Raw genomic sequence first — 15,948 nt, 5'->3', positions numbered from 1 at the left:
GGGTTTGACATGCTCTGTTGTGACATTTCTCTGTCACTTAAAGATGGACACACCAGACCTCCTGTGTAAGTGAAGGTTATACCCTTGAGCCTTTTTCCACTTTATGTATTGTTTTTGTCTATTTTCTTTCCAAGATGGCTCATGAGGACATGGATGCCTACCTAAAGTTATTACTTCTACAGAGAAATCTGTAACTGAAGCTCAGTTAATCCCTTCCATCCCTCTTTGCTGCTCTATCCAGGCGCCCTTATCCTGTCTCAAACACTGTAGCTGAGTTAGCAAAAAAACCCTGCCATTATCAGCATTGGTCTCTTTGCAGATCTTTCTGAAGAGACAGGCAACCAGAAAGCTGAGCAGCAGGCACCAGAAGCATGCCTAGTTAAAGATCACTTCAGGGGGGCTGGACTAGACGACCTTTAATGGTCCTCTCCAACCCAAACCATTCTGTGATTCTATGTTGGGTGTTGCATATTATTTCCCTATATTACATGATTTGAAAACCATGTGAAGAAAGAGTAGAAAGAGGTGTTGATCAGTGGAGCCAGTTCTTCCATGTGAAGCTGAGAACAGCAAACCTGAACTAGGTCTGTAAAGGGAGAAGAGAACTTCATTTCCTTGTGATATGAAGGAAAAACTGATGTTCTTAGATGAACTAGGTGGCAAGTTTTCAACAGTGAAATGTAGGACACAATAGCTAGAGAAAAAGCTGCTTTTCCAAAGCAGAAAGTATGGAGTTTTTTTCTACTTGCTGGTCATTAGCAGTACTTCTGAAGACCAGCCCTTCATGGAGGAAGTCATGCTGGAACACAACGAGCTGGTGACAATTTTAAGCTTCCCCCAGCATGTAATAGCTCTGAGTAATTGGTAGGTAGGTGTGCTTCAAGGACAATGGTATTTTTGCTCCTTTGCCCGATTAAATCACAGTGTTGGTAGAGGAGTATCAGTACCTATGGTGTGTTTCTGTAACGCATTCAACGTACAGCAGGGTTCAGTGCAAGCTGCAAGTGTGTGGCTTACAGCTCAGGGGTTTAGACACTGTCTTTCAGAGAACTTTTGGTGGGTTTTTTTTCTGGTGGGATTTCAGACCCACTCTTATGGCAAGTTTGTGGAATGGAGGGTCCAGTGGTGCTGGTTTTACCTGGTTAAACCTGGTAGTACAAGCTCCTGACAACTCCTAGAAGGACATTCAGCCCTGCAGGTCATTCTGCAAATGCTACCCTGTTTAGAGAAGGAGGCTGCTGCTACCTGTTAAGGTCAAGCAGTTGGTGGCTGATACAAGAAAGGAAAGGGAAGGAGAAAAAGGAAGGAGAAAAGGGAAAGAGAAAAGGGAAAGGGGAAGGGGAAAGGGAAGGGGAAGGAAAAAGAAAAGGAAAGGAAAAAGGGAAGGGAAGGGAAGGGAAGGGAAGGGAAGGGAAGGGAAGGGAAGGGAAGGGAAGGGAAGGGAAGGGAAGGGAAGGAAAGGGAAGGAAAGGAAAGGAAAGGAAAGGAAAGGAAAGGAAAGGAAAGGAAAGGAAAGGAAAGGAAAGGAAAGGAAAGGAAAGGAAAGGAAAGGAAAGGAAAGGAAAGGAAAGGAAAGGAAAGGAAAGGAAAGGAAAGGAAAGGAAAGGAAAGGAAAGGTTAAAGGAGAAAAGAAAAAAGAAAAGAAAAGAAAAAAAAAAAGAAAAGAAAAGAAAAGAAAGAAAAGAAAAGAAAAGAAAAAAAGAGAAAAGACAAGATAAAAGAGGAAAAAAATATTATATTTGTCCTAAATGTGTGGTTTTATCCTGTACTCATGTACCTGTTGTGTCCCATCCTCCAAACATTCTGGATTGTAGATGTCCCTCACAGGACAGATATATCACACAGGAGGGTAAATGGTGGAAGAAATTGCATGTCTGGAAAGACTTCCCATGAAGAAAGATTACTCTGAAGAGTTTATTCCAATGCACTTCCCTATGATGTACAAAGCTCTGCTGAATTCCTGTGTCATGTCACAGAATACCAGCATTGGAAGGCACCTCTGGAGATCATCCAGTCCAAAGCTCCCGCTAAAGCAGGGCACCCACAGCAACTTGCCCAGGATCACAATGGCCAGGGAGGTTGGAATCTCTCCAAAGAAGGAGACCACAAGCTCTCTGGGCAGCCTGCTCCAGGCCTCCAGCCCACTCACACCTTTTCCTGTCCCTGGGCACCACTGAGCAGAGCCTGGCCCCAACCTCTTGCCCCCCACAGCTCCTTTAGCTCTTGCTGAGCATTGCTCTGATCCCCTCTGGGGCTGCTCTTCTCCAGGCTCAACAGCCTCAGGGCTCTCAGCCATTCCTCCTCACAGAGATGCTCCAGGCCACTCAGTAGCTTCACAGCCTCCACTGGACTCTCTCCAGTGGTTCCCTGTCTCCTTGAACTGGGGAGCCCAGAACTAGACTCAGTACTCCAGATGTGGCCTCTTTTGGTACGGTAGAGGGGGAGGAGAAGCTCCCTCAACCTGCTGGCCACACTCTTCCTAATGCATGCTAGGAGCCCGTTGGCCTTCTTGCTCTCAGGTAATTCCTGCATTTCCAAAGACACTGTTCCTGATTTTGTCTGGAATGCTCTGCATTGACACTACCTGACCAAGAGCAGTGAACATTTTTTTCTCAAGAATATTGATTCAATTATACTGATTTTAAAATAGGCATCATTTAAACAAACAAACAAAAAATCCCATCCACCCATCACCCAAAAAAAACCAGCAGGGAGAACTGAGATTGGTCATTTGTGCAGCTGGCACTATGAATGTTTGTCCAAGGGGTTTATTTCTGTGACAGGATGAGAGGAAATTGCCTCAGGTCGCACCAGCGGAGCTTTAGGTTGTTGGATATTCGGAAAAATTTCCTTACTGCAAGGCTGGTCAGGCATTGGCACAGGCTGCCCAGGGAAATGGGGGAGTCCCCATCCCTGGAGGTGTTCAAACAATGTATAGACATAGCACCTGGGTATGTGGTTTAGTGGCCATGGTGGTGTTGGTTTGATAGTTGGACTTGATGACCTTAGGGGTCTTCTCCAACCTTCATGATTCCGTGAATCATGCAGTTGTTTACGTTGGAAAAGACTCCCTAAGATCATCAAGTCCAACCATCAACCCTTACATACTACACTTAGAAGAAACTAGGAGGTGGTTTGCATGAGGTATGAATAAGGTATCAAACACCTGGGTTCAGGTTGTTTATTTGGGGGGTTTTGATGCAAAACAGGAAACTTCTTTTATATCCCAGTTGTAAAAGTCTCTTCTAGAGCCGTTCCTTGTCTACTGATAAGACAGTTGACAGCTTGAACAAAGAATGCCCAGCCTCAGAAATGTTGTGTGTGTTACCAGTTATACCCCCCCCCCAAAAAAAAAGCTGAGGAAAGAATCATTTTTAGTGTGACTTACACTGTGGTAGAGACACTAGTTGCAAAATGCTGGTTTTATAAGTATAATTCATTATACTTTCTTTGATCCAGTGTTACAAATTAGGGTCACTCGTGTCAGGAGATTAAAACCTTTTTGTCTCTCTTTGATATCAAACTATTCTTTCCCAGTCCCTTTTATCTTGCAGAGCAGTGCTGAATTCCACAGCATCTCTTGTCAGCCCTCTCTTGTGTTGCCTTTTTCTTTTTTTTCCTTTTTTTTTTCCAGCAATCCTTTAATTGGGTTTAAAACTAATAATATTATTTAGTCATACTGTCATTTGCAACAACAGAGGCTCTTTAACATCCTGAAAATGTTAACTGGGTAAGCATATGTATTAAGAGAGAGCACAAAGAATTTGGGGAGCATGGTGGCAGTGCAAGGTAGCTAAATTGGATAGAAAAAGGGGAGAGGGGAAAAAAAAAAAAGTCAAAGTAAGATTGTACATCAGAAAAACTACAGCAATCTACTGAAAATTAGTAGATGATAGTCATGAGTAGCTTACAGTGAACCACAGGTACCAGCTTCCCTGAAGCACAGAAATAGGAACTTGGAGAAGCTTGTAAAAGGTGTCCTCAGGGAATCTTCCATTTTTTCACTATGACACCTTTAATCCTAGAATTGTCAAGCCACATGGAAAATAATAGGACTGAATAGTTCAGTCAGTTAAAAGTTAGTATTATTTCTTTTATCAAAAATATTAGGTCTTTTTCTGTGTTTCTGGAGCTGTTAGGATTTGTATAAACTTTAAAACAAGTGAAGTCAAGTATTGAACCTGTATTGCTCTTTCCTTCCCCCCCCCCCCCTTTTTTTTCCTATACCCCCCCCCTTTTTTTTTTTTTAAATTTAAGATCATTATCTGTGACTAAGCAGACTCTATTCAATGGAAAGAAAGAACTTAAAGCCAATATTTTTTAACAGATGATTCAACGAGAGGCAGAAGTGAAGAATAAGGTAACTGCTGTGGCGTTGACAGACTCTGTTCACAATGTGTGGCATCAAGAAGCTGGGAAAACTATTCGAGAGTGGATGAGAGAGGTGAGATGGGCTGCTTCTTTTTCTTTTTTTTTTAAGAATTGGGGAACATAATGTCTGTGTATGGCTCTATAAACACCTCTTTATCTGCTGACCTCTTCCATTTCTCCAGGGTATGAAAGGCAGCGCATTACAGGACTGTGGAAATTGTGTGCCCATTCCAGCCCCTAAAATAACCAAGATTAAAGCCATTTTTGAACTTCAAAGTTAGCAGTCAAAATAATATGAACCAAGTCCAGCCTTCCTTCCTGCTGCACAGGCACATAGAGGCATGAACCAAGGCAGCCCCACCAGCTTTCCTGGTATCTGGAGCAGAGTCCTGGGCGCACCCAGTGCTCCTGGTGCAAGCTCTTTGTGCAAATCTGCTGCACAGCTGGACAAAAAAAGTCCTTTCTGTCAGTGTTTTTATGAGGTGGAATCACTTCTGAAATGCTCCAAGGTTTTCTAATGAAAAGTTGGGAGTATTTCCTGCTGTGCAGCTACCAACAGTTAGTTGGGCCAAAGATGAACTGGTGTTGGTTCACCTGCTCACAGGATGTTAGGGGTTGGAAGGAACCTCTGGAGAGCTGCTCTGGTGGATGGCCAGCGAGCACCAAGGTGCAGTACTGGGTGAAGAAGGATGCTGGGCATGCATTATTGACTTAATACTTGAATATTGGGCTGCTGAGATTTTTTAACTGGTATTTTTTTAACATGGGACCAACTGAACTTGGATGGCTACATGTTTATGGGTCTCATCCTCACTCATGTCCATGTTCCCATTGCAGAGTGCTAGCTGGATGCACACAGAGAATTTAAAGTAGTCTCATCCTGAACTATTTCTCAGACCAGACTTTTTCCCCGTGGATGTAGTAAAACTTTGTGTGTATTCTGCCTATTCCTGACTTAACCTTCCAGTTTTATAGGCCATGACTGATGGGAATAGAGAATCACCTGGGATGCAGCCTGACAGCTCTGACTTAAATGTTAAAAGTATAAATAATGGTAACCCCTACAGGCTCTGTCAAAAAAAAAAAAGGAAAAAAAATCCCCATTTTCTTTATGGGAAATCAAAACCTTAAAATATATGTTATGTAGTAAAACTGAAATTTTAAATCCTGTAATTTGAATCTGACAACTCCATTTTTCTTTAAGCATTTAGTCTGAATAAGAGAAGTGCATTACCTTTAATTTCATTTGCAGAAAGTAGATCTTAAAGAATAAGTTAAATGATTAATGGCCTAAAAAGTGGATGGAGTGTCATAACTTACATTAGCATTGAAAATCTCCTATAAGAAAGAAAGAATTTTACATATGTGAAGTGTGGCTGAGTGGTATTAAGACTAGCATATCACCTGGATATCTCTTACTTTAATCAGGTTTAAGGCTACTGGTAAAATGAATAATAATTAAAATATACACCTAATCGCTGCCTGTCTGTAGGGCTAATTGCTGTCATTGAAAGAATGAATTGTTAAAAAAGTAATTCTTCATTGAAGCTATCTCTCCTGTATCATTGGTGGCCTATTTTTAGTACCTATAGAAGTCATGATTTTTTGAATTTATTAGGAGCTGTGATGAATGATAAAACAAATCATCCATTTACATATCTTGACACTGCTTTCGAGCATACTTATTTCTTACAGGCAAGTGTCACATTGTATATAAAAGCTGGTTAATTGTGTGCTAATCTCCTGTATTATCTCCAGCTCTCTGATGGTAGTGTTCTATCAGTAGTTAATATTAATTTTTTTTTTTCAATTTTTTTTTTCCAATTCTTCTTTTTTTTTTTTTTTTTTAACTTATTTCAAATGAATGTAACACTTCATAAAAATTCTCCTTCTTTTATGTAATTTCTGCCACCTTGCACTGGCAATTTCACGTTCGGCTGTTAATTAAAATTATACATGCAAATTGTAAAACGTATAATGCCTGACAACTTTAAACCTTAAAGCCTTTGTGAGATGCTTCCATTTTAACCATTTTTTGCTAAAAAAAAAAAAAAAAAAAAAGGTTACATTACTGGGTAGTGTGTTTGTTTTCTTCTCTCTCTTTTTTTTTTTTTCTCTCCATCGAGTTCAATAGTTTCATTGATCTACTGTTTCTTACAAAAATCTGCCATGCTTTGTGAACTTCACTTTCTAATCTCATACAGCAACCCTTCCTTTATGTTGTTCCTGCTCTCCCTGGTCCCAGAACAGTAGGGTTGCCTTGACAAATCTATTCAAAAGCCATTCCTCGCCCTTTATTGGTGGGGACTGAAGCCTTTGAAATTCTCTCCTCACTGCAACACAGCTGACATCTTCTTCCAGACAGAATGAATTAAGGAAATACAATAAGACACTTGATCTACCAGTCAAGGATCTTTCCACAGTGAGGACGGACTCCATGGTGCACAACTAGGGCAGCAAGCATCTACAAATACACAATACATGCTTGTTTACCAGAATATCAATCGACCATTTTTTTCCACAATCATGATTGATGGGATGATTTTTTCAGGAATCTGTCTGAAAATTCATTGGGTCTTTCCAAAAAAAAAGAAAAAAAAAAAAAAGAAGTTGTGTGAGTTGGTGGTTTAAGGTTTAGGGGTTTGAGTTGGTTTCCTTTTTTATTTTTTTTCCCCCTTGTTTGTTTCCCCTAATGAAGTCAACCAGGTTTATCAGAGAGAGGCAAACCCCCAGATTTGTGGTAAGGGGGAATCCATGTGGATCTCGTAGATCAGCAGGCAACCCTGTTAAAAAAGGGTACTTGCTTCATCATTAAACCTTCAGTTTGGTGTGGCTTCAGCATATCTTATTCAGAGCTTGTTATGTGATACTTCAAAATTCATCTGCTTCTCTGAACAGATCACATTTGCAGCAAAACATTTTTAAAAATTCATGGTAAATTCATCCTACTCAGAGTATTCAGGAATGAAAGGTAAATGTGAATCTTTCCTGAGCATAACTCCCCAAGGACCTCTATTTGCATTTTTAAGTGTTCATGCGCAATTCGCCCCTCCTCTGTTTCCAATTACTTGAATATTAACCTGCTACCGTGGGTTTCATTCAGTTAAGATCTGTTGGTTTGTGATTTCACAACCATTCTCTCCACACTGCACTTCCCATCAGAACACCCAGGAAAATTTCTGATTTATTCATGGCTCAGCGTTTCTCTCAATTTAACCTATTTAACAACTACAAAAAGGCAAAGCTTGTAGTAGGTAATTCAGGCACTGGATGGTCCCTGCACCTGCTTAAATCCACTGGCACTCAAAGTAGCACTTCCAAGGCATGCTATTCAAGCACATCTGAATTATGGTCTTACTCTTTTTTTTTTTACCTATTTAGTGTGAAACTACAATATTTCAGCACCCGTTGTCACGAGTTGACTTGTGTCATGTTCCTTCCATCCCCTGCTACGTGAATTATTCTGAGTATTTTGATTGTTCTACTTGCAAACTGTATTTAGTTTTGTTCCTGAGGGTTGGGGTTTTTTGGGTTGGTTGGTTTGTTTGTTTGTTTGGAGTTTTTTTGGTTGTCTTACCCCAAAATTTCCCACCTGCTCTTTCAGAACTGCTGTAACTGGGTGTCCAGCTCTGAGCCCCTGGACACTTCGGTGGAGTCCATGCTGCCAGACTGTCCTCGTGTCTCTGCAGGTATTGTGCCCAGAAGCAGCTTATTTATCTTAAAAAGCATTTTTATTTCTTTTCTGAAGGCATTTTAACCCTTCTGCAAGATATGGTTCGAAGCATATGGCTGATGCTATTTTATGCAGCCCACTGCTTTGTGTGGGATTCTCTTGTCTACTTCTAGTTCTCTTGTCTACTTCTAGCTTATTATTTTCCTAGTGTTCTTTTTCTCTTTGGATTTAAGCAGTTGGTGACATTGGAAGTATGAGATGAAGAAAAATAATAGTGGTGCTGAAAACTGGGAGATTTATCACAGATCCTTGAATAAATATCGAGCTCTGTTGCAGGAAAGAAGGTTTTGAAAGGCACATGAATGAGAAGTGAAATAATAAGACACTTTCCTGAATCCTGATCAGCATTAATTCTAGTTTACGTAGCAAATTGCTTACAGCATCTGAGAGTGTTGATGGGAGATTTCTGCTGTTTTGGAAATACTCAGCTAGTTGTTTTTTGTGGCTTTTTTTTTTCCCATTGATGACTCATAAAGCATGAGGAGCATGTGAAATAATCCAACAGAGACTTTTGTTAACGTGTGATAACTCCAAAAAAAAAAGAGTAGAATGTAATCTAAAATACATAAAGCTGTTGCTGAACTTTCATGTTTGATTATCAGATTTCCTAAAAGCCATAGGTAGTGTATTGCTGTGGAATATCAAATCAGGTTCAAAGGAAGGCACAGCCTATACAATATTAATTTGAACGCACGAAGAGTGTTTGACCTTGGCTCTGTGAGACGCGGTCGCTCGTTTGACAAGTTAGAGACTCGTACCTGTCTGGATTTGTGAGGTTGTTAATGAGACCTAAGCTTGCAGATGGAATTTAGTTTTATGCAGGATATTTTTAAGTCTTGGGAAATGGAGTGGTACCTTGTGTGAGAGCTCTCAACAACCTGTAACCACATTTCTGCTGTGGGCTGGGGTCAAACCATGCAGATTGTCAGCTGCGAGCAGATGCAGTGCAGTAGCATTGACATTGCACTTTAGTGCTTAGGTAAATAAATGACCTATTACTAAAATGGTCAGAGATTCAGAGATTCAGCATTCTGTTACCAACTTTGTGCTCCTTTAGGGGAAAGTATTGGAGTTCAGAAGGAAAATACTGTTTGGGAGTGGAATTCTTCCAAACAGGAATAACGGCTAATCTCTGGTGTCTGCATTGCTGTTGTGGAAGAATGCATGTTATAGAGGGCATTTTAGTCAGGTCAACAGGGGCTTGGATAGCAGCCAGTTGGTTTTTACAGTGCACTTTCCAAGGCTCAGAATCCTGCACTGGAGCTTCTCTTCTCTGTCTATGTGTTCATCCCATGTAAATAATGTAAATGTTATTATATAAAAGAAATTATGTTGTTAAAACAAAACAAAACAAACAACTGGTGCTTTAATAGGGGTGTGAATAAGTCTTAATTTTATGTTTCTACTGAGGATGGGTCATGGTGGGCACAGAGCTTACACTCCACTTAACAAACTGTTCACTGTTTGTGTAATGCCACCAGCTGGTGGAAGGTCCAGAGAAGAAGTCCTATGAGATGTGGATGAGGGAACTGGGGTCATTTAGTCTGGAGAAGAGGAGGCTGAGGAGAGACCTCATTGCTCTCTGCAGCTCCCAGAACGGAGGCCAGAATGAGGTGGAGGTCAGCTTCTTCTCCTTAGTGTCAGTTGATAGAATGTCTTCTCGGACATGGCCTTCCAGGGAAGGTTTAGGCTGGCAATTAGGAGCGATTTCTTTGCTGCGAGAATGTTCAGGCGTTGGAACAGGCAGCTCAGGGAGGTGGTGGTGTCCCCATCCTTGGAGGTGTTCAGGAAGTGTATGGTCATGAGACTTAGGCACATGGTTTAATGGCCATGGTGGTATTAATTTGATGGTCTTAGAGGTCTTTTCCAACACAAACAACTCTCTGATTCTATAATTCTGTGATTGAACATCACTGGTGTTCTAGAAGTTCTCATCAGTGATTGTGGTTAAATGGAAGTATTTCCACATTGGCACAATGATTTAAATGGAAGCTGACTATTTCTGGGGTAGTTGTTTTGTAATGTAAGGACAGTTTGAAACAGTATCACTTTCTCTGACTGCTGCAGAATTATCAACTTGTTCATAGGCTTTTGTTTATATTTCATATATTCATGTCTCATGTAGACAACTGTAAGACATTTAGAGAAGAACAAGTGAATAATTCCCACAGTACATTTGTCTGAGCAAGGACATAAGCCTGCATTAGGGTAATCTGTAATACATTTATGAAATGCTGCTAGGTGTAGGAGCATTAGAATTTAATGTGAGAGGTTTTATTCCACTGTTTCCTGAGGACTGTAGTACTGAAAGAGCCCACACTCAAATACTGGCAGCATTGCCCTTGATATTTCAGTGAGTGACAGCAGGAGGAATCAGAGCAATGAGAGGGGATTTCTAAAATAAACCTTTTGCAGAAGGAAGATTCCCTTTTTCTGTGCAGAACCCCATCTTTTATCTGTGTTTGCACTGAGAAGTAAATTCAGGAATCAATGCCTCTTGTCCATGTCTCAGCTTTTCCTTAAAGGGTGTGATGTTCATTCAGCATATTGGGATTTAAAGGCAAGTCCAGTTTGTTGGTGAGCAGTGCCTAGGTTGGATTAAGCTTGTATTTCCCTTAAAAATCATCAAAGAATCATAGAATCACAGAGCGGTTTAGCTTGGAAGGCACCTTAAAGATCATCCAGTTCCAACCCCCTTCCATGGGCAGGGACACCTCCTATTAAACCAGGTCGCTCAAAGACCTCATCCAACCTGGTCTTGAACACCTCGAAGGAGGAGGCATCCACAGCCTCCCTGGACAACCTGTTACAATGTCTCCCCACCCTTGCTGTCAGGAATTTCTTCCTAGTCTCCAGTCTAAATCTCCCCTCTTCCAGCTCAAAGCCATTGTCCCTCATCCTGTCACCACAGGCACTTTTCAAAAGTCCTCCCCAAATCACTAGAGATCACTAGGGATAAACACATGGCCATCAAAACAGAAAAACAACTTGTCTTTCCAGACAGAGTTATTAAGGCTCTTGATTAGAGCATCATTAAGTAATTAAAATGCTTGCTGTAATTCATTCATGCCTTAGTTACAAAAAGGAATTAATACACTTTAATAATTAAACATTGTGAGTGTGAGAAAAACAATGCAGGGGGAGAGGGGGAGGGTGGGAAAGAAAACATAATGAATCCAGCCTCTACCCCTGTGGCAAGAGGAGGGGTACTGAGAAGGTCCCACCTTCATGGTCTTTGCTCCACGTCTCAAGGACTTGGTTTCACACTAATGCCCTAGTTTAATGTCTTCCTGCAACATGATCATCACACCAAAGGGATTGTCCTCTGAAATCTCCCATCTAGCACAGCTATCCTCTGCGATTCATCTAATCCTGAAATCCTATCTAATCCTCCCATCTCAGACATCTTCCATCAGACTTGGACCTCCTGTAGAGGCTCTTTGTCCAGCACCACCCATCTTGTTACCCTTCCTGTATTTTTCCAACAAGAACAAGACATTCTTCCTTATCAGCCTCCCCCTGGCATTTATCTTTTACCAGGCAGGGTTGTCCTGCATCTTTCCCCTCTACTTCTTCTTTTGCTCACAGCCCTCTCTGGTTTCCAGCTTTGGAGCACTGTAATGTGCTCAGCAGTGGCACTGTCACCACGTTGACCTGGGGGAGCTTTCTGTGAGCCTAATGCCTTCAGCCTGTCTTCAAAAAACTGTTTCCTGCCCTCTTCACTTTCAGCCTTCATTAGGCACCTCTGGTAGACCTGAGGTCATCTTCTGCCTCGGTCTTGATCCACCTTCCTAATGAAGTATAACCAAAAGACTTCTCTTCCATCACAAAGGAGTTAGATTCATTCACTGCCTAAGTGAAGGTAGGATGGGGAAAGGTGATCAGTTTAAAAACGCTGAAGATCATCACATGAAATGGAGTAGGGGTGGGAGTCCTACTGTCTCAGAGATGGAAAGTCAGCTTGTAATTCAACACAAACAGGATAGACATTTTAATGACAGGCTGTTAACCGTAGCTGTAGTTCACTGAATATCTCTGAGACCCTACAACACTTGTCCTGGAGCAGGGACTTCACAAGCCTTTGGAAAGTGATCCTACTGGAGCAGCTGCTGAGTGGGAATAGCTGAAAGGCAGCATGGGAGAAAGCAGATCCATGGATCTGTGTCCATCTCTGTTGCTGCTCAGCAATTTCAGAGTAGTGGCCTGATCACCACCCAGGAAAGGCATTGCAGGAAATATTGGAAGGTAGGCTAACAGCATCCTGGCCTGTATCAGGGATGGTGTGACCAATAGGACCAGGGAAGCAACTGTCACCCTGTACTAGGCACTGGAGAGGCCACACCTTAAATATTGAGTTGAGTTTTGGGGCCCTCACTTCCAAGAAGGTTATTGAGAGGCTGGAGCATGTCCAGCATGTCCAGCATGTCCAGAAGGAGTGAGGTGGGGGTTGGTCTCTCCTCCCTGGTATCAGTGACAGAAGGAGAGGAAATGGCCTGAAATTGTGCCAGAGGAGGTTTAGGTTGGAGACAAAGAAAGATTTTAGTTCTGAAAGAGTGGTCAGGCATTAGAAGAAGCTGCCCAGGGAGGTGGTGGAGTCACCATCCTTGGAAATGTTTAAGAAACTTGTGGCCATGGCTCTTGTGGCCATGGTTTAATAGCTGTGGTGGCGTTGGATTGATGGTTGGACTCAATGATCTTAGAGAGAGTTCCCAACCAAACCAAATCTGTGATTCTAGATGTGGCTTTTGCTTTCTTCAAGATGAGTATGTTGGGGCGCCACATGGGGAGCTCTTTAGTGTTTGGATAAAATACATTCTTTGGCTTGTGTGTTTCTGCCAGGGAAAGGTTTTTCTGTAGGAAAGGAGATTAAACTTTGCAGTGTTTTGCCAACGTGGATATGCACCAACACTCATTTGCATAATCAAATAAAAAGAAGTTATTGTAATGTTAGTAAATTGAATTGCCTGATCAAATCCTTTTAAACCCTTTCTAAGTCAACCTCCCCAATCACTAGTTACTCTTTTAACAGTTACAGCCTGTGTAGTTAAAATATTGTAAAATAAGGAAATAATAACATCAAAAGACAAACAAGATGACACAATGGAATGAAACGTTGACAGTAATCAAGCAAAGCTCTCTTCATGGCACAGCCTAGGCTTGAATGTAGAAAAAAGTGCAAGAATCAATTCATGTTGCTGAATAAAGTGATCTCAGGCTGGCAAAAGAAAAACAGTTGGGGGGGACAGGTATGACCCATGCTGGTGGTGCTTTCAGCAGTATCATGAGTGCATCCTCAGTCCTTCCTGGTACCAAACCTGAGTCTGGACTCTATGTGGTGTATAAAAACATTTCACTTCATTTAGGTAAGCACAAGTGTTATGGTTTGAGGCTGGTACTTCAGCCTGGTGTCTTAGTTATAAACAAGAATAGGAACTTTCTGGACATCTTTGAGTAGAAGACAAATAAAGGGGGGGATTTGGGTTTTTTACCTTAAATGCAGAAAATATCATTAATATTATTTCTGTCAGGCTACAGAAGGTGTTTGGGTTTTGTACAGATGGATAAATAGAAGGGGGAAATTCTCTTCAGACAATGGTGAAGGGACCTCTGAAGGTTATGTGGCCCAACTTCTGCTCAAGAAGACCATCTGGAGCCAGTTGTTCAGGACCGTGTCCAACCTCTCCAAAAGCTCTCTCTGTGTGTGTATAAAGTAATCGTGATCATGGTAGTTAATATTCACCTAAAATTGTGAAGGGTTTATGAGTACACTTGCCCTAACTTCCAACAGACCCCACAGAGTCATGCCATAACCATGTGGTGGGCTGGACAATTGGGGTAGGGTTTAAATCCATACATGAACAAGCATGAAGTGAAGATAAGACAGTCATCTTTGTGTGTGTCACCGCCAAAAGGAGGTCCTTCATGTTGCACAGTGGTTCAGAAGGTTGGTGAGGGAATGGGGGTTGTTTAGTCTGGAAAAAAAGGAGGCTTAGGGGGGACCTCATTGCTGTCTAAAAATACCTGAAAGGAGGTTGGAGTGAGGTGGGAGCTGGGCTCTTCTTCTCCCTAGTATCAGGTGATAGGACAAGAGCAAATGGCCTGAAATCGTGTCAGGGGAGGTTCAGGTTGGCTATTAGGAGCAATTTCCTTGCTGCAAGAGTGGTCAGGCATTGGAACAGGCTGCCCAGGGAGGTGATGGAGTCACCATCCATGGAGGTGTTCAAGAAACTTCCAGACATGGCACTTGGGAACATGGTTCAATGGCTGTGGGAGTGTTGGGTTGATGGTTGGACTGAATGATCTTAGAGGTCTCTTCCAACCAAAATAATTTTATGCTTCTATGTTTCCCTGCTTTGCTCTTCTAATCCTTGAGGGGAAGGGGAGCTGGTGGTTGGTTCTGATGGAGCTTTGTCCCAACAAGGAGCAGGGTTGTCATCCATTGAAGGTCTTGGTACAAAAAAAAAAAGAAACCAAACCACCAAAAAAAGTCCGCAGTCAGAAGTGTTCTTGCATGTGTTAAACACACAGTATGCACTCTAAGGCTTGGGTTGGATTTTTATTAGAGACTTTTCTCTGTGCACATAAGAGACTTGCAGTTCAAAACAAATGAAAGATGAGATTCTTGCAGAGCTGACTGAAAAAAAGAGGGAAAAGCTTGTTACCTGCTGGTTTTTGAGTCCTTGGCATAGCTTGATTTAATATCAAGACAAGAACGTGGTACTAAACAGTCCCCCTCGAGACAGCCGCTTTGTGCTAGGTAATAGAATAGCATCAATAATCCTTCCATGGGGCTACAGTAAATTTAAGTAAAGTTATTCTGGACTGTTAGATCTGCTTAAAAGCAGTGATCCAAGAAAGTGAACCCATCACTTGCACAGCCAGGGCTTTCCCTGGAAGAGCAGGCTAGCTGCCCAGCCCTCAGATAAAACCCCTGCACTGGTATCAGGGAAAACAAGAATTACCCATTAGATTGTGGAGGTGGTGGTGTGGGGTTTTTTTCGTTGGCTTTGCCTAACAGGTGACTCCTGCCTGCTGTTTTGAGAGTTCAGTTGTGTAGAAACAGCTGCAGAAAAAGCCTCCTCTAGCAGCAGATGCACCTCATGCTGAGCAGATCCTGGGGTTCAAACAGGAGGATCTCCAGCGAGGTTAAACAAGGCTCCGCCACGCCGCAGGGTCTGTGCACAGAGGTAATTGCATCAGCAAGGCTTCTGACAGCCATGGGGAAGGACCAATGTATTTCTTCCTGATTTATTCCCTCAGCTCTATTTGCAGCACTCTTACACATTTGTGTCATCTTGCTGATAAAAAGCAAGGCAGAAACAACCATAAACCGTATTAAGTGCTGGGACAATACCTGGCTCATCCCCTTAGCAGCTTTTATCCCGGTTTTTACCCATGCTTTTCATTTTTTCACTCTTTAATCACTTTGGTGAAGACCATTCTGGGCTGTTTTTCTGATATTAGTGAATTATTTTTTTTTTTTTGACTAGGGGTAGGTGTCCAGTAATTCCAGCAATATAAGAAGTTAAGTCCCAAACCACAGACTTCTTACAATACAGCAGATTAGGCAATTTACCCATTTTGCTAAAAATGTTATTTCTGCATTCAGTAGTCATTCATGGAGATTATGATTACAGTAATCAGTGTTTACTGTAAACCTCTTTGCATTTTATGTCTTCATGTGTATGTAGTCCTGTCAACAAAAAGCTTTGCACATAGGAGAGACGATTGAACATCGCGGCACGTTGTGGAGGTGTCAGGCTCCCGTGCTTAGCTGCTTCTTAATTTGGTTTAAGGTACTTGCAACATCAATAGGAAGGCAGGAACCTGCAGAATGGGAATAC

At 41.9% G+C, this 15,948-nt stretch overlaps 1 protein-coding gene across 1 annotated transcript in view; it reads left to right on the top strand.

Annotated features, from left to right (window-relative positions):
• Positions 1-15,948, top strand: part of FAM172A (family with sequence similarity 172 member A) — a 385,390-nt gene that overhangs the window by 266,738 nt on the left and 102,704 nt on the right. Inside the window, exons 9-10 of the mRNA XM_054177961.1 lie at positions 4,328-4,444; positions 7,976-8,060. Coding sequence (XP_054033936.1) covers positions 4,328-4,444; positions 7,976-8,060 — 202 coding nt within the window. The remainder of the gene's footprint in view (positions 1-4,327; positions 4,445-7,975; positions 8,061-15,948) is intronic.

The sequence above is a fragment of the Dryobates pubescens genome, chromosome Z (genome assembly GCF_014839835.1).
Source record: "Dryobates pubescens isolate bDryPub1 chromosome Z, bDryPub1.pri, whole genome shotgun sequence".
Classification (NCBI taxonomy): domain Eukaryota; kingdom Metazoa; phylum Chordata; class Aves; order Piciformes; family Picidae; genus Dryobates; species Dryobates pubescens.
This window is presented reverse-complemented; position numbering and strand designations above follow the sequence as displayed.